Source organism: Pelophylax lessonae (genome assembly GCF_965119305.1).
Source record: "Pelophylax lessonae genome assembly, chromosome: 10".
Taxonomy (NCBI): domain Eukaryota; kingdom Metazoa; phylum Chordata; class Amphibia; order Anura; family Ranidae; genus Pelophylax; species Pelophylax lessonae.
In genome coordinates this window covers 10,955,945-10,979,381 of record NC_138777.1, presented here as the reverse complement: position 1 = coordinate 10,979,381, position 23,437 = coordinate 10,955,945, and the positions used below count along the sequence as shown (strand labels likewise).

Sequence of the window (23,437 nt, the reverse complement as noted above, 5' to 3'; positions counted from 1 at the left end):
ACGGTGGCGGGTATCAGACCCCTGGCCTTCTCATCCACCTCGTGACCAAAGACCAAGCAATCTCACACCCTGCCGTCACTTGCGTAACAATGCCACTCTCAGCTGCACCCAGCACACAGATTGTCCAGCTTGCGGGACCATAATCTAGATGCCAGCAGACTAAGAGCGATTGTCACCGGGTTAATTAAACGATTAACCCTTTCTCTGCCACCACCTCTACGTTATAATGAGCCGAGAGGACGCTCGTAATTTTACAAATATCAATTATGACTCTAGAATAACCGTCTGTAACACACACTGTCACCTCAGACAAGAATGTTTCAGATAGGTTAGCCTAAACAGTACAAATAGCAATTATGACTTTAAAATAACCGTCTGTAATACACAGTAGCGCGCTTTCAGGAGGCAGGTTCGTTTGGGTCAGTTTGCGTTTAAGAGCTTAGAGACAAACTTAAAACTTTTCAAAAATAAGGTTTAATTATAAGAAAGGTTAAAATTGGTGCGAATAAAAATATTTACAGAAAAATGGGTTACAAAGAAATGGAGACAAAATACAGCAATTTAGAAATATGAATATAAAGAGTGAAAATACTTGAATTAAAACGGTCCTGGTATTACCTTAGTTTCAGAAGCTGAACAGGTATGATTTGTTCCCCTTGGGCGATGTTATGGCTTCGATGGTAGGATCAGAACTCTCTGCTCTCTCAGTTCCTGTGTTTTTCTCTGACCCTCCAGGGGGTGTCACCAAAATTACTTAGCCAATAGGCTCTGAGTCTATAAACTGCTAAGGGATCTCCCTTTTGACAGATTAATAAAAGCACTCATATCTTGAGATGCGAAATGGTTACAGGCTTGAAACCGATATTTTATGGTCCGGTTTTGAATGTCCTATCTTTAGACACTAAACATGGGTTATCTCGGAATAACCTATGACCTGTAAGGCATCTGATCGCTAGCTTGTCTTTACTAGGCATGAGGGGGATCATGTTTGATATTAATTAGATCGGTATTTTATGGGGCACCCAAATATCTACTTTCTAGAGACATATCTTGCTTGGGTATAAAGTTAGGATGTTTTGTGGTTAATTGTGTCATGTTCCGAATGACCTAGGAGCCATATGCTGTGTTCAGATTACCAATTAACTTCTAGAGCATGAGGAGACGGAATGTCTGCTTGGTCAATCTGCTTGTGTATAGTAAAGGTGTGAAAAATGTCAGCTGTGCAGGAACCTGGCATTCAGTGACCCAGTGGGTCATTACACTGTCAAAAGGCTGGGGGATGAGGCTGGTAAGAATGACCATTTCCAACACTGTCAACTAAGCTCGCAACACAAGATGGATGCTTGCGACAGCGTTTGAACGAAATGGCGGCCTGACAAATTAGGGTGCCAATGCACGATACCATTACAACATGGAGTTGCACCTCGGCTCGAGTGCCCCCATAGCAAGCTGCTTGCTGTGGGGGCACTCGATAGGAGGGAGGGGCCAGGACCCGAGAAGAGGAGGATCTGGACTGCTCTGTGCAAAACCAACTGCACAGAGGAGGGAAGTGTAACATGTTTGTTATTTTTTTATTTTTTAGCAAGACTTTACAATACCTTTTTAAAGCAGTATTAGGCGTAGCAGATCACGGGCAGAATCCCCGCGATTCTGCCCCGCGATCCGGAATCATTGCAAAATCGCGGGACGCCTGTGCGATGCCCGTGATTTGCAATGGCACTCCAAACGCTGTGCGATGTTGCCGTGATTTCCGCCTGCCGAATTGCGGTAAAATGGAGCAAACAGAATCGCGGGACACCTGACGCCCAAAAAAGTACAAGAGCTTCTTTTGGGCGTCAGGCGTCCCGCGATTTTGTTTGTGCGATGTTACCGCAATTCAGCAGGCGGAAATTGCGGCAACATCGCACAGCATTTGGGGTGCTATTGCAAATCGCGGGCATCGCACAGGCGTCCCGCGATTTCCAATTATTCCAGATCGCGGGCAGAATCGATGTGATTCTGCCGGTGATCCGCTACGCCCCACATGTGAACGTAGCCTTAAACCCAAGAGCAAACATTTATTATATTGCAGCTTCTCAATTCTTCGATGTGACGGCTGCATTTATTTTCTTTTTAGGGTTTTCTTTCTTTTGTTTTCATCTGGCGATTTGGTGAAAAAGTCTGTTTTTTTTTTTTTTAAAGCTCTCCAGCAGAATGTAACAATTAAAGGGAGAAAGTTACGGACAAGTTATTTACCACTGACAGGGGTGCTTACAATGGTCAGCTTTTATTTATGTAAAACCTTTATCCCAAAAGCAAAAAACTGTTACTGTAACTGCTTATAAAGTGTAATGTAAAACTAATGCAGCCATCACATCTAATGATTGGCAAGCTGCAATAAATTACATTTTTGGTTTGGGGTTTAACACTGCTTTAAATTTCTGTCTATGTCCCCACTGGGGAGATTTTCCCTCACTTCCTGTCCTTGTGACACATCTGCAGGAATAAAGAGAATAGTCTGCAGGACAAGAAGTCAGGGACAAAAAGCAACGCATTCTAACCCTTCCCATCTCTGCTAAAAATGTATTTTTTTGTTTTTGTCCGTGTCCCCATTGCAGTGATTTCTTATCACTTCCTGTCCTGGCAGGAAGTCTCCCCAGCAGGAACCCAGGTGGCAATAGAACCCTGAGAGACCCTTCCCTGACCTGTGGATAAAAATGAACCTTTTTGTTCTCCGTTCCAGATGAGGAAGATTGGGATGACGCTCCGGAGCTCGAAGACTGTGAGGATGGGGATGGGGATGACGCTGCCTGGGATGAGGAGGACTCTGGACTGCAGCAAGACGTGCGCTGCCTGTTCTGTGAGAGGTATCATCCCCCCAATACTGGCTGATCCCCCCCCCAAATACTGGCTGATCCCCCCACAATACTGGCTGATCCCCCCCCCACAATACCCCCCAATGCTGGCTGATCCCCCCCCCACAATACTGTCTGATTCCCCCAATACTGACTGAACACCCCCCCCATACTGGATGGTCTCCCCCCCCAATAATGGGTGATACCCCCGATACTGGATGATCCCCCGAGGGCCCCCTGGTGGCGCAGTATGGTTAATGCCATCTCCCTGTTGAGATTAGAGCCACACAGGGGGGGTATTGGTTTTAGGGATGCAAATGATTCAGACTAGAAGTTTGGGAAGGAGCAGTAAAGCACAACCATGGTGAAGTGCTGCAAAACAAGGTGCAGAAATCATGCTGTATAATATTACAGAGAGACCATGAAACATCCGTGCAAATCACCAAAAAAAGCAGGAAGGTTATAAGAAGGGGCCTCATCCATGTATGGCAAAGAAAGCGGAAATTCAGACTTTTCTGTTACCAAAAGAGGAACGGCCACATTCAGTATACAGGAAAATATCGATGTTTATTACTAAATTTTATATAAAAAATGTTATGTATGTTTTGTTTTTCTCTTTGTTTTTATGAATGTGAAATTTTGTTATAAACATTTAAACATTGATAATTTCCTGTATACTGAATGCGGCCGTTCCTGTTTTGGTAGCAGAAAAGTCCGACATTTCCTCTTTCTTTTTATCCATGCAGATCGGTCATCGATCTTCTCTGCGCTCCATCCTTGGCACTGAAAAAGAGAGAATGTATTGTGGGTGGCGTTTTATAGTAAGGGTTCATTTTCACTGACACCGGTGCTGGGGGTTATTCTTGCATTTGCTGACAACAATGTTGGGGGTTATTATTGTGTTTAATGACACCAATGTTGGGGGTTATTACTGCACCCACTGACACCAATGTTGGGGGTTATTACTGCACCCACTGACACCAATGTTGGGGGTTATTATTGCACCCACTGACACCAATGTTGGGGGTTATTATTGCACCCACTGACACCAATGTTGGGGGTTATTACTGCACCCACTGACACCAATGTTGGGGGTTATTACTGCACCCACTGACACCAATGTTGGGGGTTATTACTGCACCCACTGACACCAATGTTGGGGGTTATTATTGCACCCACTGACACCAATGTTGGGGGTTATTATTGCACCCACTGACACCAATGTTGGGGGTTATTATTGCACCCACTGACACCAATGTTGGGGGTTATTACTGCACCCACTGACACCAATGTTGGGGGTTATTACTGCACCCACTGACACCAATGTTGGGGGTTATTACTGCACCCACTGACACCAATGTTGGGGGTTATTATTGCACCCACTGACACCAATGTTGGGGGTTATTATTGCACTCACTGACACCAATGTTGGGGGTTATTATTGCACTCACTGACACCAATGTTGGGGGTTATTATTGCACTCACTGACACCAATGTGTGGGGTTATTATTGCACCCACTGACACCAATGTTGGGGTGTACACTGCAAAAAATGGATGTTGAGGTGTGAGAATGTGTTGCTATTGTGTGGCCCTCTGTGGAGGTGTGTGTGTGTGTGTGTGTGGGGGGGGGGGGGGGGGGCATTGGGAGCACACTTGAGGCCCTCTCAAATTTTCCAATGGACCATCACTGCCCTAAATAATTCTCTTGTCTTGTATATCTCATAGGATATTCCAATCACCCGAGGAGACCTTCCGTCACTGCCAGGAGCAACATCACTTCCACATCGGCCCCTTCATGTCTGCACATGGTACGGTCCACTCTATGGTGGGGAGGGGGGGGGGGTTTCTATCCCAGCTCTGACATCGCATGAAGGAAGGCAATAAGCAGAATATTACTATACAGTGATTTGTATCTTCTATGAAGGTATATATAATATAATGTATTACATAATGGATCCTGTATGTATACAATGTAATATATAATGGATCCTGTATGTATACAATGTATTATATAATGGATCCTGTATGTATACAATGTATTATATAATGGATCCTGTATGCATACAATGTATTATATAATGGATCCTGTATGCATACAATGTATTATATAATGGATCCTGTATGTATACAATGTATTATATAATGGATCCTGTATGTATACAATGTATTATATAATGGATCCTGTATGCATACAATGTATTATATAATGGATCCTGTATGCATACAATGTATTATATAATAGATCCTGTATGGATACAATGTATTATATAATAGATCCTGTATGGATACAATGTAATATATAATGGATCCTGTATGTATACAATGTATTATATAATGGATCCTGTATGGATACAATGTATTATATAATGGATCCTGTATGGATACAATGTAATATATAATGGATCCTGTATGTATACAATGTATTATATAATGGATCCTGTATGGATACAATGTATTATATAATGGATCCTGTATGTATACAATGTAATATATAATGGATCCTGTATGTATACAATGTATTATATAATGGATCCTGTATGGATACAATGTATTATATAATGGATCCTGTATGTATACAATGTATTATATAATGGATCCTGTATGTATACAATGTATTATATAATGGATCCTGTATGCATACAATGTATTATATAATGGATCCTGTATGCATACAATGTATTATATAATAGATCCTGTATGGATACAATGTAATATATAATGGATCCTGTATGTATACAATGTATTATATAATGGATCCTGTATGGATACAATGTATTATATAATGGATCCTGTATGTATACAATGTATTATATAATGGATCCTGTATGTATACAATGTATTATATAATGGATCCTGTATGCATACAATGTATTATATAATGGATCCTGTATGCATACAATGTATTATATAATAGATCCTGTATGGATACAATGTAATATATAATGGATCCTGTATGTATACAATGTATTATATAATGGATCCTGTATGGATACAATGTATTATATAATGGATCCTGTATGTATACAATGTATTATATAATGGATCCTGTATGGATACAATGTATTATATAATGGATCCTGTATGTATACAATGTATTATATAATGGATCCTGTATGCATACAATGTATTATATAATGGATCCTGTATGCATACAATGTATTATATAATAGATCCTGTATGGATACAATGTAATATATAATGGATCCTGTATGTATACAATGTATTATATAATGGATCCTGTATGGATACAATGTATTATATAATGGATCCTGTATGTATACAATGTAATATATAATGGATCCTGTATGTATACAATGTATTATATAATGGATCCTGTATGGATACAATGTATTATATAATGGATCCTGTATGTATACAATGTATTATATAATGGATCCTGTATGTATACAATGTATTATATAATGGATCCTGTATGCATACAATGTATTATATAATGGATCCTGTATGCATACAATGTATTATATAATAGATCCTGTATGGATACAATGTAATATATAATGGATCCTGTATGTATACAATGTATTATATAATGGATCCTGTATGGATACAATGTATTATATAATGGATCCTGTATGTATACAATGTAATATATAATGGATCCTGTATGGATACAATGTATTATATAATGGATCCTGTATGGATACAATGTATTATATAATGGATCCTGTATGGATACAATGTATTATATAATGGATCCTGTATGGATACAATGTATTATATAATGGATCCTGTATGGATACAATGTATTATATAATGGATCCTGTATGTATACAATGTATTATATAATGGATCCTGTATGGATACAATGTATTATATAATGGATCCTGTATGGATACAATGTATTATATAATGGATCCTGTATGTATACAATGTATTATATAATGGATCCTGTATGTATACAATGTATTATATAATGGATCCTGTATGCATACAATGTATTATATAATGGATCCTGTATGCATACAATGTATTATATAATAGATCCTGTATGGATACAATGTAATATATAATGGATCCTGTATGTATACAATGTATTATATAATGGATCCTGTATGGATACAATGTATTATATAATGGATCCTGTATGTATACAATGTAATATATAATGGATCCTGTATGGATACAATGTATTATATAATGGATCCTGTATGGATACAATGTATTATATAATGGATCCTGTATGGATACAATGTATTATATAATGGATCCTGTATGGATACAATGTAATATATAATGGATCCTGTATGGATACAATGTATTATATAATGGATCCTGTATGCATACAATGTATTATATAATAGATCCTGTATGGATACAATGTATTATATAATGGATCCTGTATGTATACAATGTATTATATAATGGATCCTGTATGGATACAATGTATTATATAATAGATCCTGTATGGATACAGTGTATTATATAATGGATCCTGTATGGATACAATGTATTATATAATGGATCCTGTATGGATACAATGTAATATATAATGGATCCTGTATGGATAAATTGTATTATATAATGGACCCTGTGTGGATATAATGGATCCTGTATGGATACAATGTATTATATAATGGATCCTGTATGGATACAATGTATTATATAATGGATCCTGTATGGATACAATGTATTATATAATGGATCCTGTATGGATACAATGTATTATATAATGGATCCTGTGTGCATACAATGCATCTTTCTTTCCATTCAGAGGACAAAAAAAAAAAAAAAACCCACGTGGGCGGGGCTGCACTGTGACTGATTACCGTAATAGCCAATCAGAGGCTATCATAGCGATCAGGTGATTGTGAGTCCTGGTTGCTGATCATTAGCACAGTACTGGGGCTCTTAATGAAGACTTTTCTAACCTCTACCTCTAACATTGAACATCAGGACTAAGGCTAGATTTACATCCATGTGTTTTTGCGGTCTGGTATTGATCCATTTTCATGCTTCTGCATTTTCTGAGAAGATTGGTTGTTAAACACAAGTCCGCACCAAAAATGCACCAAAAACGCATAAACGTGCATTATTGATGCGGTTTCATTGAAGTCTAGGGAGCCAAAAACATCCCGTGCTGCGTGTAAAAAAAAAAGTCCCTGCACCTTTCCAAACACGCATTACAGGAGACTGCATAGATGTGAGCAGGACCCATAGGAAATAATAATCATTTTGGCACATTTTAAGCAGATCTGCAAACACACTAGAAATGCGTAAATGTGAACCAAGCCTGACAGAGATGATGATTGGCTCCGGAGTAAACACAACAATAAAAACCTGACAGAGGTTTCAGCCCTTCTCCACTCCAGGGTTCATTTCCTGGACTAAAATATTTTCGTTGACTAAAATACAACTAAAACAACTTAGATGACTAAAATATAACATAAACTAAAATGGCATTCTAATCAAAAGACTGACAAACTAAATCCAAAATTGACCTTAACCCCTTCTGGACCGGGAGGATTTACCCCCTTAAATACCAGGCCATTTTTTGCGATTTGGCACTGCGTTATATTAACTGAAAATTGTGCAGTCGTGCAACACTGTATCTAAATCAAATTGATGTCTTTTTTCTCCCACAATCAGAGATTTCTTTTGGTGGTATTTGATCACCTCTGCGATTTTTATTTTTTTGCGCTATGAACAAAAAAAGAGCGACAATTCTGAAAAAAAAAAAAAAAATTTTCACTTTCTGCTATATGACATTGCCCAAAATTTTTTTAAAAAATCTAATTTTTTTTTAACATTTTAGGCCAATTTGTTTTCTGCTACATATTTTTGGTAAAAAAAAATCGCAATAAGCGTATTTTTGATTGGTTTGCGCAAAAGTTATCGCGTCTACTAACTACGGGAAAGATTTGTCATTTTTTTTATTTTATTTTTTTTACCAGTAATGGCGGCGATCTGCGATTTTTTTTTTTTTTTTTTTTTTGCAGGACTGCGACATTGCGGCGGACAGATCGGACCCCTAACTGACCTTTTTTACACTTTTTGGGGGACCAGTGACATTACTACAGTAATCAGTGCTAAAAATATGCACTGTCACTGTAATAATGACACTGGCAGGGAAGGGGTTAACACAGAAAGAAGTGTGAATGCCCTTTGTTTTAGAGCACATGTGTAAAACACAAGGCCCGCAGGTTGAATCCGGCTCTCAAGGTCATTTTATGTGGCCCTGACATCTCTCCCGTCGTTGCGACACCCCCCTCGTCTCTATGTCCCCTTTGTGTCAACAGTGGGCAACAGAGAGGAGGACAGAACTCCTCCTACAGATCCTGCGCCTCTCTGTGCAGCTACAGCACCCCCTCTCCGACTCCTCCCTGGTCTTTCAGCAGACTCCAGCCCTCCTCTGGTCCTCCTCCAGACCCTGCACTTTTTGCTTTCCAGCTCCACTCCCAGCTTCTTCCCCAGCAGCAGCACATGGTAAGGGGGGGGGGGGGTGCACTGTGATGTAAGGAAGGGAGGGGGACTCTTGACTTCTGATGGTGGAGGGCCTCTTGACATCTGATGTAAGGGGGGGGGGTGCTCTAGACATCTAGTCTTAAAGATAGGAAGGGCAACCACAATGCTGATGCAGCATGGGATGAAATCGAGTTTGACACCCCTGTTTTAGAGTGTACGCCCCTCCTATTCTATTCCCATCTGATGCTTCCACTTCCCATAGACATCGTCTGTCTGTTTATTCTATTCCACTCTATCTATTCTATATATCATATTCTTTCTATTCTATCTATCTATCGATCTATTCTATTCTATAATATCCTAGTCTATTCTAATCTATCTATCCTATTCTATTCTATCTATCCTATTCTATCTATCCTATTCTAATTTAGCTATTCTATTCTATCTAATCTATCCATCCCATTGATGTTCATCGAAATCTTTTGTTCTCTGTTGCAGGTCTGGACTTCTACGGCTACATAAAGTTTATTAATTTTGTCCGATCCACGGTGAGTATTTATTATTACCAACACTGTAAGAGACCTCCGAGCGTTTATTTTATAGCTGGGCTTTTCATATGTGAAGTTTAACCCTTTTGCTGCTGGAGCTATTTGTTTGGGGGGCCCGATGTGTCCCCCAGACACAGCCTATGACGGATCACTGCCGGTACCATGTGACTGCTGTAGCCAATCGCAGCAGATCACATGACAGTTGTAGATGACAGGCGTGTAACAAAGCCTTTCATTGTGTACTATTGTGATGAGCGCTGTGATTGGTCACAGTCATCACATGGTACAGACCGCTAAAATCACAACCCATCTGTACCATGTGATTAACTGTAGCCAATCACAGCGCTCATCACAATAGTGGTTTTCATTCAGAAATAAATTATTATTGTAAAATGCACAGTTATAAGAAACCATAGTGTGTAAAAATAAATAAAAAATGTTAAAATCTTGATTCCCCTCCCCAAAGTAGTGCACCCACCATCCCAGTATAACCACTGAAACCCAAGGACGTCCGTGTCTGTACCTTGGGCAGCAAGAAAAAAAAAAACTTGACTCTTTGTCCCCCTATGTGATGAAAGTGTTTCCCCCCCCCCCCCCCCCCAAAAAAATTGCGTTTGAAAAACCGCTGCACAAATACCGTGTGACATAAAAAATTGCAACACCCACCTTTTTATTCTCTAGGGTCCCTGCTAAATATATATATATAATGTTTGGGGGTTCTGAGTAATTCTTTAGAAAAAAAAAAAAAAAGATTTTTACATGTGGGAGTGAAGTGTCAGAAAGGGCCCAGATGCTAAGTGGTTAATGAATCATTAGGGGTCTCACCTGTCCTCCAAATGTCTCTTTGCTGAATATATGAGGCCGTCTCTTTACTGGATTGGGATGTCTCTTTACTGAATATATGAGGCTGTCTCTTTGTTGGATTAGGATGTCTCTTTGCTAAATATATGTGGCCGTCTTTTTGTTGGATTTGATTAATTTTCATGTATTAAGTTGTAAAAGTGTTCAAATGGAAGTGGGTGCACTGAAGGATTCGGTGGGATGGCCAGAGGGCGGGCCCTGCAGGATGTTGGGGCCCAGGCCTAAAGGGGCCCCAAAATTTCTGATGGCTGCCCTGCATGGAGGACCAGAGCGACGTCTGATGTCACTTACACCTCTCGGGCTTAAAGGGATTTTTTTTTCCCCCTTCTTAAAGCCAAAATAACTTTTTTTTTTTTGCTTTTTAAGGTAAAGGAGAGATTTGAGGTATTTTTTGACCCCGGATCGCTCAATAAAGAGGACCTTTAATGCTAATTTCTATTACAAGGGATGTTTACATTCCTTGTAAAAGGAATGAAAGTTTAAAAAAAGAAAATAATTAAAGGGACAGTGTAAAAATATAAGTAAAATTCCGAGAAAAAAAAAAAAAAATTAAACGCCCCCGACCCTCTGTGCTTGCACGCAGAGGCGAACGCATCCGCACCCGCATATGTAAACTATATTTAAACCACACATGTGAGGTATCGCCGCGATCGTTGGAGCGAGAGCAATAATTCTATCCCAAGGCCTCCTCTCTTTCTCTAAACTGGTAACCTTTAAACATTTTTAAAGCATCACTTGCCTAAATTTTTAAGTACCGTAGTTTGTCGCCATTCCATAAGTGTGCGCAATTTTAAATCTTGACATGTTAGGTATCAATTTAGTCAGTGTAACATTATCTTTCACAAAAAAAAAAAAAAATGGTTTAACTTTACTGTTTTTTTTTTTTTTTTTTTTCATTATAGTGTTTTTTCCCCAAAAAGTTGCATTTAAAAGATGGCTGCGCAAATACAGTGCAACATAAAATATTGCAATGATCGCCATTTTATTCTCTAGGGTCTCTGCTAAAAAAAAATATATATATATATATATGTTTGGGGGTTGTTCTATGTAATTTTCTAGCACAAAATACTGATTTTTACCTGTAAACAACAAATGTCAGTAAAAGGCCTGATCTTAAGATTTGGGATATTTTTGACCCCAGATCTCTCAATAAAGAGGACCTGTCCTGCTTATTTCTATTACAAGGGATGTTTACATGGAATAATAGGAATAAAAGTGATAAAAAAAAAAGTGACTGTACAAAAAAAAAAAAAAAAAATGTAATCAATAAGAAAAAAAAAATGTAAAGTGCTCCCATCCCTCCATGCACGCAAAAGCAAACGCATACGTAAGTCCCGCCCACATATGTAAACATTAGAGTAAGAGCAATAATTTTGGCGCTAGACCTCCTCTAACTCTGAGCTGGTAACCTGTAAAAATGTTTACAGCGTCGCCTATGGATATTTTATAGTACCGTAGTTTGTCGCCATTCCACAGTTAGTCATCTATTTACTCGGCGTAACATTATCTTTTAGGTTTTACAAAACAATTGGGGTATATATTGTGTTATGTTTTTTTTTTAATTTATTAAAGTGTATTTTTTCCCCCAAAAAAAAATAGAATTTGAAAAACTGCTGTGCAAATACCGTGCGACATAAAAGATTGCAACAATCGCCATTTTTTTCCCCTAGGGCCTATGTTAAAAAAAAAAAAAAAAAATGATAACGTTTGGGGATTCCAAGTAATTTTTTTTAGCAAAAAAAAGACTGATTTAAACTTGTAAACAAATAGCGCCTGGTTGGTTAAGTACCGTAGTTTTGATACCATTCTATGAGCATTTTTAAAGCCTGACATGTTGGGTATCTATTTACTCGGCGTAACATCATCTTTTAGGTTTTACAAAACCATTGGGGTATATATTGTGTTTTTTTTTTGTTTTTTTTTTTTAATTTATTAAAGTGTATTTTTTTCCCCCAAAAAAATAGCATTTGAAAAACTGTTGTGCAAATACCGTGCGACGTTAAAGATTGCAGCGAATGCCATTTTTTTTTCCCTGGGGCCTTTGCTAAAAAAAAAAAAAAAAAATTATGTTTGGCATTTCTAAGTAATTTTCTAGCAAAAAAAGATTAAAACTTGTAAAAAAAAAAAATGCCTGGTCGGCAAGTGGTTAAGTACCGCAGATTGTCGCCGTTCTTTGACCATTTTTAAAGCATGACATGTTAAGTATCTAACTCAGCGTAACATCATCTGTCACATTTTACAAATAATTGGGGTATATATTGTGTTTTTTTTTTTTATTATTTATTTTTAATTAAAGTGTACCTACCTCTGTGCTGCCACTTACATGCATGTAGCTGGCGCGAAAGGGTTAATGGAGTGTTAGCTGTGTGACTTGCATTGTTACATTTGTTAGCTGTGTGACTTACATCGTTACATTTGTTAGCTGTGTGACTTACATTGTTACATTTGTTAGCTGTGTGACTTACATCGTTACATTTGAAGTATCCTGGAAATCAATTCATTTTTGTAACATTTTCCATCTTCCCTCGTCTCCTCAGAACTGTACAGCCGACAGTCTGCAGAACATCGGCAGCCCGAAGCCTTGGGATCAGGATGACTTCTTCAAGCCGGTGATTGAGGATGACTTGCTGTTGCAGTACGGTGAGGGGGGGGTCATTTTTTCTCGGCTTTGTGGGATCCAAAAATTGTGACTTCTGCCAGACAGACATGATGAACCAACACCAAAAAAGAATTTGAAAAACGATCTCTGTTGATCCAATAAAAAGTTGATGCAAAAAAACAAAAAAAATAATAATAATAATTTAATAAAATAAATAACAAAATGAAAATGTAAAATGAAAAAGTGAAGCGCCCCGCGCCCCTGTGCTTATGTGCAAATGTGAATGCACAGGCAGGTCCCACATGTGTAAACGGGCTTGGGATTGTCTTGGGAAAGCATCAGATTAAAGAGCAGAAGAGAGATCTGGGGTCTAATAGACCCCAGATCTCTCAGTAAAGGGTACCTGTCACTGGCCATGCTATCACAAGGAATGTTGATTCAATAAAAAGTTGATGCAATAATAAAAAAATAATAATAATAATAGTTACAGTGCAAAAAAATAAAAATAAAATGAAAAATTAAAAAGTAAAGCGCCCCACGCTCCTGTGCCTACACGCAATTTTGAATGCACAGGTAGGTCCCACATATGTACACAGGCTTGGACTGGCTTGGGAAAGCATTAGATTAACCTCCCTGGCGGTATGATTCTGTCAGGAATTCTGTTCCAAAAGCGGTACAATTCTTTTCATGGAAATTTGGCGTTATGTATTATAGGCCTACAATTCTTAGTAATTACTGACTTAAACCTGACCAAAACAAGTCTCTAGTAGACATCCCAGATGTGATAAATTTGAAACACAAACAAGTGAATTATAATCAAATCAATAATATTATTTTATTATTTAATATATAATATATATAATAAAATTAATGATTAGATTATAATTCATGCGTTATATATTATATATATATGTGTGTGTATATAGATATATATAACGCATGAATTATAATCGAATCAATAATATAATTTTATATATATATATATATATGTGTGTGTGTGTATATAGGTATGTATATAAATATATATATATATATATATTTGCATATATATATATATATATATATATTTGCATATATATATATATATATATATATATATATATATATATATATATATATATATATATATATATATATATTTTGCATATATATATATATATATATATGCATATATATATATATATATATATATATATATATATATATATATATATATATATATATATATATATATATATATATGCATATATATATATAATATAAAATGTGTTATGTGTTTTGTGCAACGTTTTTTTTTTTTTTTTTGAATTTCCCTCTCTAGTTCCGCTCCCATGCAGCATTGCTGCTGCAGGGAACGGAACTAGGAAGTCCTCCTACCGACAGACGAGCGGCGGAGATCTCGGCTGGCGGTCACAGCAATGAGAGCTCATCGCTGGATCGCCAGGATAAGGTAAGAGACGCTCCGCTGCGCTGTCTGCAAAGCTCTGCCATTCACCCCGAGCGTGACTCGGGGATACCGCTAATAGCAGAAAATTCCTACCCCGAGTCACGCTCGGGGATACTGCTAAGGCGGTTAAACTGATCTCCATTTGATACAATACTTTTAAGGGCAGAAGAGAGATCTGGGGTCTAATAGACCCCAGATCTCTCAGTAAAGACTGTCATTGGCCATGCTATCACAAGGAATGTTGATTCAATAAAAAGTTGATGCAATAAAAAAAAAATAATAATAATAATAATAATAGTTACAGAGCAAAAAAAAAAAATTGAATAAAATAAAATGAAAAAGTAAAACGCTCCGCGCCCCTGTGCTTACATGCAAAAGTGAACGCAAAGGTAGGTCCTACGTAAGTAAACATGCTTGGGAAAGCATCAGATTAAACTGATCTCCGTTTGATTAAATCGTTTTAAGGGCAGAAAAGAGATCTGGGGTCTGATAGACCCCCAGTCTCTCAGTAAAGAGTACCTGTCACTGGCCATGCTATCACAAGGGATGTTGATCTAATAAAAAGTTGATGCTATAAAAAAAAAATAGTTACAGTGCAAAAAAATAAAAAATAAAATAAGAAAAAAATGAATAAAATAAATGACCCAAGATCTCTCAGTGAAGAGTACCTGTCACTGCCCATGCTATCACAAGGGATGTTATTCCTCCCGTGTGATAGCAATAAAGTTGGTTAAAAAAAAAAAACCAGTGTAAATAAAATAATTAAATATTCTGCCCACATGTCAGTCGCGCAGCCACGTGTATGTAAACTGCGATCGCACCACACATGTGAGGTATCACTGCATACATTATAGCGAGAGCACCAGACCTCCTCTGTAACTCTAAACTGGTCACCTGTAAAGGTTTATAAAGCGTCGCCTATGGAGAATTTATTTACTAGCAAATAATAGCAGACTTCCTTTCACATGAAGCCATCCAGCGGTGCGCTGTAACTGCTGCCCGGTTCTCCTTCCGGGTTTGCATGCTCCATTTAAATGGCTGAGCCGCAATGATGTCACAGTCGCAGCACGGCGCTCTGCATTCCACGGTACATTCTGTGTTCGCTGTATGTAGAGCGTCACTGCTTATGCGCTGGTGACATCAATGGATATTGCACCTTCAAAAGTGCACGTATAGGAGATATTCATTGTACCTACAGACTTATTATATGCTTACCTGTAAGTACAATTTTAAATTGAGAGTTTACTGCTTTAAATTCTTTATAATCAGCTCCATCTAGTGGCCAAAATGCAGAATAGTTTTCTGAAATCTCAATGAGAAAACTGGACCACATTTTGGCCACTAGATGGAGCTGATGATACAGGCATTAATCTCCTAGAATATTTACGGTGGCATTTCGTTCAGCTTGCACAAATACTTCTGACATTCGTACAGTGAATGTTTTATAAATAGGCCCCAGTGTGTCTCTTATAATAAATTCCTTTTCAAATTAAACTCCATGTTTAAAAGTGAAACCAACCCCCGCCCTCATAGAAACAACTTTCAGTTCTCTTCTGCTGTGATATCTAATTTGTTTGCTGCACTCGGCACTACATGCTCTGATTTCACTGCACACTGTGAGCTACTCACAATGTGCTTTAGAAGCTGCAGCTGCAGACAGAGCCCCGCCTCATCTCCTGGCTGGAGGACTCCCAGCATCATCCAGCTCTTTCCTCAACAGCCTGAGCATCCCTGGCCCACCCCTTTCATTCATTTGATTTATTTTATTGTAGTCATGGAGGCTCAGCATCACATGTGAGCGTTACCTAGGGGGGTCTACATACAGCGTGCCTAGAGACACCCACTCCCCCAGACCGACCTCCACCCATCAAAGTCTTTTGATATTTGCATAACTCCTCCCACTGCTTGCATCAGGGCAGAGGGATCTTGAGAGGAGTACTGAGGCAGGAAGCTATGTATAGCACCAAGCCGGCCCTTCCCACCAGCCATATTCTGCCTGCATTGCATTGAGAAGCACAGAGACCCAGTGATGACATCACTGGCTATAAAATACACTAATGAGAATGGAATGGTTTTATTTAAACATGTCATTAACATGCTGATGAGGGGTAAGGGAGGAAAGAGAAGGCAAAATATGAGCAGATTAAACTTTTACATAGAATCAGTAAATGAGCGTTGTGTTTTTGTAGTATTGATGTTTGTTTCTCTCCTGATTGATGCGGTAGATGTGGAGGACATGGACTGTGATGGCGCCGGGGCTCCGAACACAAACCCTGAACCATCCGTAGACCTCCAACTCAGAGAGGCAGAGAGCCGGGCGCGGACAGCGGAGGAGAGATTAGCCAACGTTCTGGAAGAGCTTCAGAAAATGAGGTTTGTCTTCAGAGGAAGATTCCTTGTGACAACGATGTCAGCAAAAGTTCCATTCCAAGAAATCTAAAAGGGATTTCCCTGCAATGGAACCGGTGTGGCCAGATTTGGTGCTAAAGAGAATCTGTCATGCTTGCGGGTGTTTTGTTTTATGGATAATCTATTAAATATCAGTCACCTAAGCATTTCCCATTTAGAATCCTGCATCCCTCTGCTATTTCCTGCTTTCTTTTCCTATTTTCCCTTCCTTCTTTTTCTTCTTTTCTTTCCAGTTCTTTTCCCTTTCCTTGTCCTGTGCACTCCTTTCTCTGCCACTTCTTTCCCATTCCTTGCCTTCCTTTTCCACTTTCTTTAACTTTCTTATCTGTTCCCTTTTTTCTTCATTCTTTCCCTTTCCTCCCTTCTTCTCCTTCCTTCCATTTTTCTCCTTTTCTTCCTAATCGCCTAATTTCCTTCCCTTTCATCTCTCTTCCTTCCCTTTTCTTCTCCCTACCTTCCCTTTCTTATCCTTTCCTACCCTCTTCCTTCCCTTCCTTCCTATTCTTCTTCCTTCCTTCCTTCCTTCCTTCCTTCCTTCCTTCCTTCCTTCCTTCCTTCCTTCCTTCCTTCCCTTTCTCCTCTCTTCCCTTCCCTTTCTCTTCTCTTCCCTTCCCTCGTTCTTCCCTTTCTTCCCTCTTCCTACCCTTTCTCCCCCCCCCCCCTCCATCCTTCTTTCTTTTCATTTCTTTCAATTTCATCTTACTCCTTCTCTTTCTTCTCCTCTCTTTCCCTTTCTTCTCTTTTCCTTCCCCTTTTCTCCTTTCCTTTCCTTCCCAATTATTTATTTTAATTTCCTTCCCTTTCTCTTCTCTTTCTTCTCCTTTCCTTTATTTTAATTTCCTTCCCTTTCTTCTTTTTTCCCCCTTTCTTTTCATTTATTGCCATTTTTTCACCTTTCCTTCCCTCCTTCCCTTTCATATTCTTTCCTTTTCATTCCTTTCTTATCCTATTCTCCATCCTTCTCTTTCTTTTCTTTTAATTTCCTTCCATTTTTCTCCTTTACCCCCCCCCCCCTTCTTCTCCTGCTCTCCTTCACTTTCTTTTTACTTCTTCTCTTTATTCTACTTTCCTTCCGTTTCTTCTCCCTCCTTCTCCTCTATTCCTTCCCATTCCTCTCCCTCCTTCTCCTCTATTCCTTCCCATTCCTCTCCCTCCTTCTCCTCTATTCCTTCCCTTTCCTCTCCCTCCTTCCCCTTCTCCTCTCTTCCTTCCCTTTATTCTCCATCCTCCCTCCTTCTCCTCTCGTCCTTCCCTTTCCTCTCCCTCCTCCTTCTGTTTCCTCTCCCTCCTTCTCCTCCCTTCCTTCCCTTTCCTCTCCCTCCTCCCTTCCCTTTCCTCTCCCTCCTCCCTTCCCTTTCCTCTCCCTCCTCCCTTCCCTTTCCTCTCTCTCCTTCCTTCTCTTTCCTCTCTTTCCTTCCTTCCCAGATTTAGTGTAAGGAGCAATTCCCATGCAGATTTCTCTCATGAAGAAGGCGGCTCTAGGCAATCCTCTGTTCTTCCAGAGGGGTAAGAGTGTGCTGCCCTCTAATGGCCACTTAGTGCACTACTACAGAGAACACAGGAATATTTGTATAAAGACCCATTTACTGGTGTTATTGGCTTCCCAACACACCTTGCCGATGCGTCTGCCTTGCAGTGGGGCACGTGTCACAAAAAGTGCTGCAGGTCTTTTTTTTATTTTTATTTTTTTTTATGTGCCTTATCAGTCTCTTCAAATAAGCAGACTGACTTGCTGCAACCAGCAATAAAGTGTTTGTAAACCCTCCTAGATTCCCAATGAAGTGGCTGTCCTTGGGTGATAGAGACAGAGATGAAACAAATCATCCTACATACGTTGTACCTGTTTATCGACAGCTGTTTTTCTTCTACATCCATTCAAAGTCCACATTTAAAAAGCTTGTCTGCGCTGACGGGAAAAAAAAGGGGGCGGAGAGGTGAAATTGCACACTACAGAGCTCAATGAGGAGAGTTCTGACAGCTGATTGGAGGGAAAGGACACCTCCCCCTCCCTCCCCCCTGCACACAAGAACAGAGATGAGGCTGTCAATCACAGGCTGTGTGCTGGAGCTCCCTCCCCTGTCACCTTTTATCTCTTGGTGTCAGGAAATCTTGTCAGAAGTGACTCATGCTGATAGCAGAGGAAGGAGGCAGCAGAGAGAAATGACACTTAGTGCTCTGGATTGAGACAAGTACACACTATAGAGGGATATGCTTTGTTCATATTTCATGTCTGAGGTTTACAACCACTTTAAGGCTCCTTTCACCTTAGCGCATCTCCAACACCGCACGGTTTCCAGTGCGACTTTGGAGCGACCTTATTGGTTGAACTAGATGGACTTGTGTCTTTTTTTTCAACCAGGCTATCTATGTAACAATATGACTTTTGGTGCGACTTTAATCCGAATTTACATTCTTTGGACCAAAGTAGCATCAAAAGTTGCACCAAAGGCATTTTTTTAAAAGTCGCGCTGATTTGAACAAGGGCCATTGAAAAGAACGGGCTGCGACTTGTCCTGAAAGTTTGATGTCCAAGTCGCGTGACAAGCCACACAAGTGTGGGTGGAGCCTAAAGCGGAATTCCAGGCTAAGGCTCCGTTCTCATTTGTGGTACGACAAAGTCATGAGACTTGCATTGTGACTTTACTGTGCGACTTTGGTGCAACTTTTGGTGTGACTTTGATCTGATTTTACATTCTGTGGAAAGTCGCATCAAAAGTCGGATCAAAGTAGTGCAGGAAATCTTTTTTTTTTTTAAGTCACTGCGACTTGTGTAGTGTCAGTAGGAATGCCTCTTATAGAAGTTCTGTATATTGAATTTCACATCTCCTGCAACTTGGGATCTCCCAAGTCGCACAAGTCTGAAAGGAGTCTAACTAGTCTTAAAATGCTCCCCCCTAGCCCCTCCCCCTTAGACCTATGCTAACTGACCTCTGTAAAAAAAAAAAAAAAGCTGTATGTACTTATTTTTAGCCCGCTGCGGGTCTGGTCATGTGATCGGCTCCCCTGTGTCAGACAGCAGCAGCTGCAGGGGAGAGGAGGGAGCGCTGACAGGCACTGATGTTGGATGAGAAGGCCTGGCTCGCAGTCTCCGCTCTAATTCATCTCAAAGGTGTTCTTTCGGGTTGAGGTCAGGACTCTGTGCAGGCCAGTCATGTTCCTCCACCCCAAACTCACTCACCATGTCTTTATGGACCTTGCTTTGTGCACTGGTGTGCAGTCATGTTGGAACAGGAAGGGGCCATCCCCAAACTGTTCCCACAAAGTTGGGAGCATGAAATTGTCCAAAATGTCTTGGTATGCTGACGCCTTAAGAGTTCCCTTCACTGGAACTCAGGGGCCAAGCCCAACCCCTGAACAACAACCCCACACCATAATCCCCCCTCCACCAAATGATTTGGACCAGTGCACAAAGCAAGGTCCATAAAGACATTGATGAGCGAGTTTGGGGGGGAGGAACTTGACTGGCCTACACAGAGTCCTGACCTCAACCTGATAGAACACTTTTGGGATGAATTGGAGTGGAGACTGCGAGGTTGGATGAGAAGGCCTGGCTCACAGTCTCCGCTCTAATTCATCCTAAAGGTGTTCTATTAGGTTGAGGTCAGGACTCTGTGAAGGCCAGTCAAGTTCCTCCACCCCAAACTCGCTCATCCATGTCTTTATGGACCTTGCTTTGTGCACTGGTCCAAATCGTTTGGTGGAGGGGGAATTATGGTGTGGGGTTGTTTTTCAGGGGTTGGGCTTGGCCCCTTATTTCCAGTGAAGGGAACTCTTAAGGCATCAGCATACCAAGATATTTTGGAAAATTTCATGCTCCCAACTTTGTGGGAACAGTTTTGGGATGGCCCTTTCCTGTTCCAACATGACAGAGACTGTGAGCCAGACCTTCTCGTCCAACATCAGTGTCTGACCTCACAAATGCACTTTTGGAAGAATGGTCAAACATTCCCATAGACACACTCCTAAACCTTGTGGACAGCCTCCCTAGAAGAGTTGAAGCTGTTAAAGCTGGAAAGGGTGGGCCAACTCAATATTGAACCCTACGGACTAAGACTGGGATGCCATTAAAGTTCATGTGCGTGTAAAGGCAGGCGTCCCAATACTTTTGGTAATATAGTGTACACATTTCTTATATAGGTTAGTCAGCATAGGTGATATGAGGGGGGAGGGGATATTTTTAGGACTAGTTAGGTTGAGGCTGGAATTCTATTTTATTGCATTGGTGTAAATGGGCCCAAAGTTTCACATTGTCACTGTAGTAGCAGTTCTCCATGTGGCCAGTAGAGGGCAGCACACATTATCTTTGTAGTAGCAGTTCTCCATGTGGCCAGTAGAGGGCAGCATACATTATCACTGTAGTAGCAGTTCTCCATGTGGCCAGTAGAGGGCAGCATACATTATCACTGTAGTAGCAGTTCTCCATGTGGCCAGTAGAGGGCAGCACAGCCCAGGGCCGCACACTCTCCCCCCCCCTCCCCCTCCCCCTCGCCCTCTTTTTCATTTTCACGGTTCAGCGAGCTCGTCTCAGGGGTATCTTTTCAAATTGATTACAGACAACTTGCGCAGGATTTTGTGATGAACGCAGATGTCAGAAGTGGTTCTTCTTCCGCTGGGGCCATCGCCGATCTGGATGAGAGCGAGGACTGCGCCTACTTCAGCTCCTACGGGCACTTCTCCATACACGAGGAGATGTTAAAGGTCAGGGAATAACATGGGTTTGGGGGGGCTGGTATTCCAGGAGGGGGTTAATCGCTATGCTGTGCGACCTGAATAGCAATGTCACACGTCGCATTTAGCAAGGCGACTTTCAGCCGCTGACAGGCTGAGCTGTGCCAAAAAGTTACTATAAAGCAAAAACTCAGATCTTATGAAAAAAGCAAGGTCACAGTGTTGTAAAGCACATTGAAACAAGGTTCCCGGTCTGTACAGCTTGCTGTGCCCATTATGAAGAGTTCCCACCATCCCTGTGCTGAGTCCCGGGTCTGTACACCTGCTGTGCCCATTATGAGGGGTTCCCACCATCCCTGTGCTGAGTTCTCGAGTCTGTACACCTGCTGTGCCCATTATGAGGGTTCCCACCATCCCTGTGCTGAGTTCTCGAGTCTGTACACCTGCTGTGCCCATTATGAGGGGTTCCCACCATAACAGTCCATGATGCAGTGATAACTCGCCTTGCTCTGCTCCCGTTGTGTTCAGTTTGTGACGACGTTGGAATCAGAACAGTAAAATATAACGCTGGGAGAGAATTTGCATGTGATATAGCCATGTTGCGGTCCCATTTCTGCATTTTCCACTCTCTGCACGCGTTGGGGCAGATGTGATGGTTGACCTATGAAAAGGTGAGACCTCCTGGCATATCTCCGAATTCTCTGTGTGCGGGAATAGGACTCGGGTCAGCCGGCGCTCACCCACGCGTACAGAGGACCTTTCTTACTTCGGTGACTTGCGTTTTACGGCTTTGTCTTCTCAGACTTAACCACTTCCTATCCAACGTGTGTGTATATATATATATATCTTCTGATGGGAAGCCGTTACTACCAGGATTATGGCTGCAGCTGACACAGGGTACCGTTTTTTTCAGCCAGCGATTAGCTGTCATGTAAAATTGATGCAGGCAGCTGTAAAGCCACCTGATCACATTTACAGCACTCGGAAGGTCCTTCCTTATGCCGCCACCCGCGATGGTTCCTGAGCTCTTCCATTCCTCCGGTGAGCCCAGGACTGCAGTAATCGGCTGAGACGGCTTCTCATGGAGGAGATGGAAGAACGTCCATTCCCTGATCTCCTCTGTGATTAATGAACCCGGAAATGACGAGGTCCACATGCAACAGAAAAAAGCACCACTTAATCCCAAGTCCCAATAATAAGCTGAGATTTTGGCGCTCAGAGTGTCTTCCACCCATTCTTACTATAATAAGTGAGAAGATAAGTAGCGGAAGCAACGAGGATTTCAACACTTCTGGTTGCAGTGCTGTCAACCTTTGGCTGTTAAAGCCAGGGAAGCAGCTAACCAAGTACGGTCTTGTGCTTGGTTAGCTTCTTTGACAGGAGGGGGAGAAATAGGGGTCTAATACTCTCCTGATGTCTCCATAAAGAGAACTTGCCCAAAGCGATCACAAAGGGGACTTGTTTGCCTCCTTGTGATAAGCAATAAAGTTAAATAAAAAAAAGTAAATGAAATAAATAAAAATAATAAAAACACCCTTCATCCGGTGCATACATACAAATGCAATTGTGCGCACATGTAAATGGTGACTGCTCCACACGTGGGAGGTTGTAAATGTTGGAGATCAATGAGGACCAAAACTGGTCTAG

General features: G+C 40.6%; 1 protein-coding gene across 1 annotated transcript in view; it reads left to right on the top strand.

Moving 5' to 3' along the window:
* Positions 1-23,437, top strand: part of PRMT3 (protein arginine methyltransferase 3) — a 259,529-nt gene that overhangs the window by 4,600 nt on the left and 231,492 nt on the right. Inside the window, exons 2-7 of the mRNA XM_082270530.1 lie at positions 2,717-2,846; positions 4,561-4,643; positions 9,757-9,806; positions 13,205-13,307; positions 16,939-17,086; positions 21,676-21,820. Of these exons, the coding sequence (XP_082126656.1) occupies positions 2,717-2,846; positions 4,561-4,643; positions 9,757-9,806; positions 13,205-13,307; positions 16,939-17,086; positions 21,676-21,820 (659 nt within the window). The remainder of the gene's footprint in view (positions 1-2,716; positions 2,847-4,560; positions 4,644-9,756; positions 9,807-13,204; positions 13,308-16,938; positions 17,087-21,675; positions 21,821-23,437) is intronic.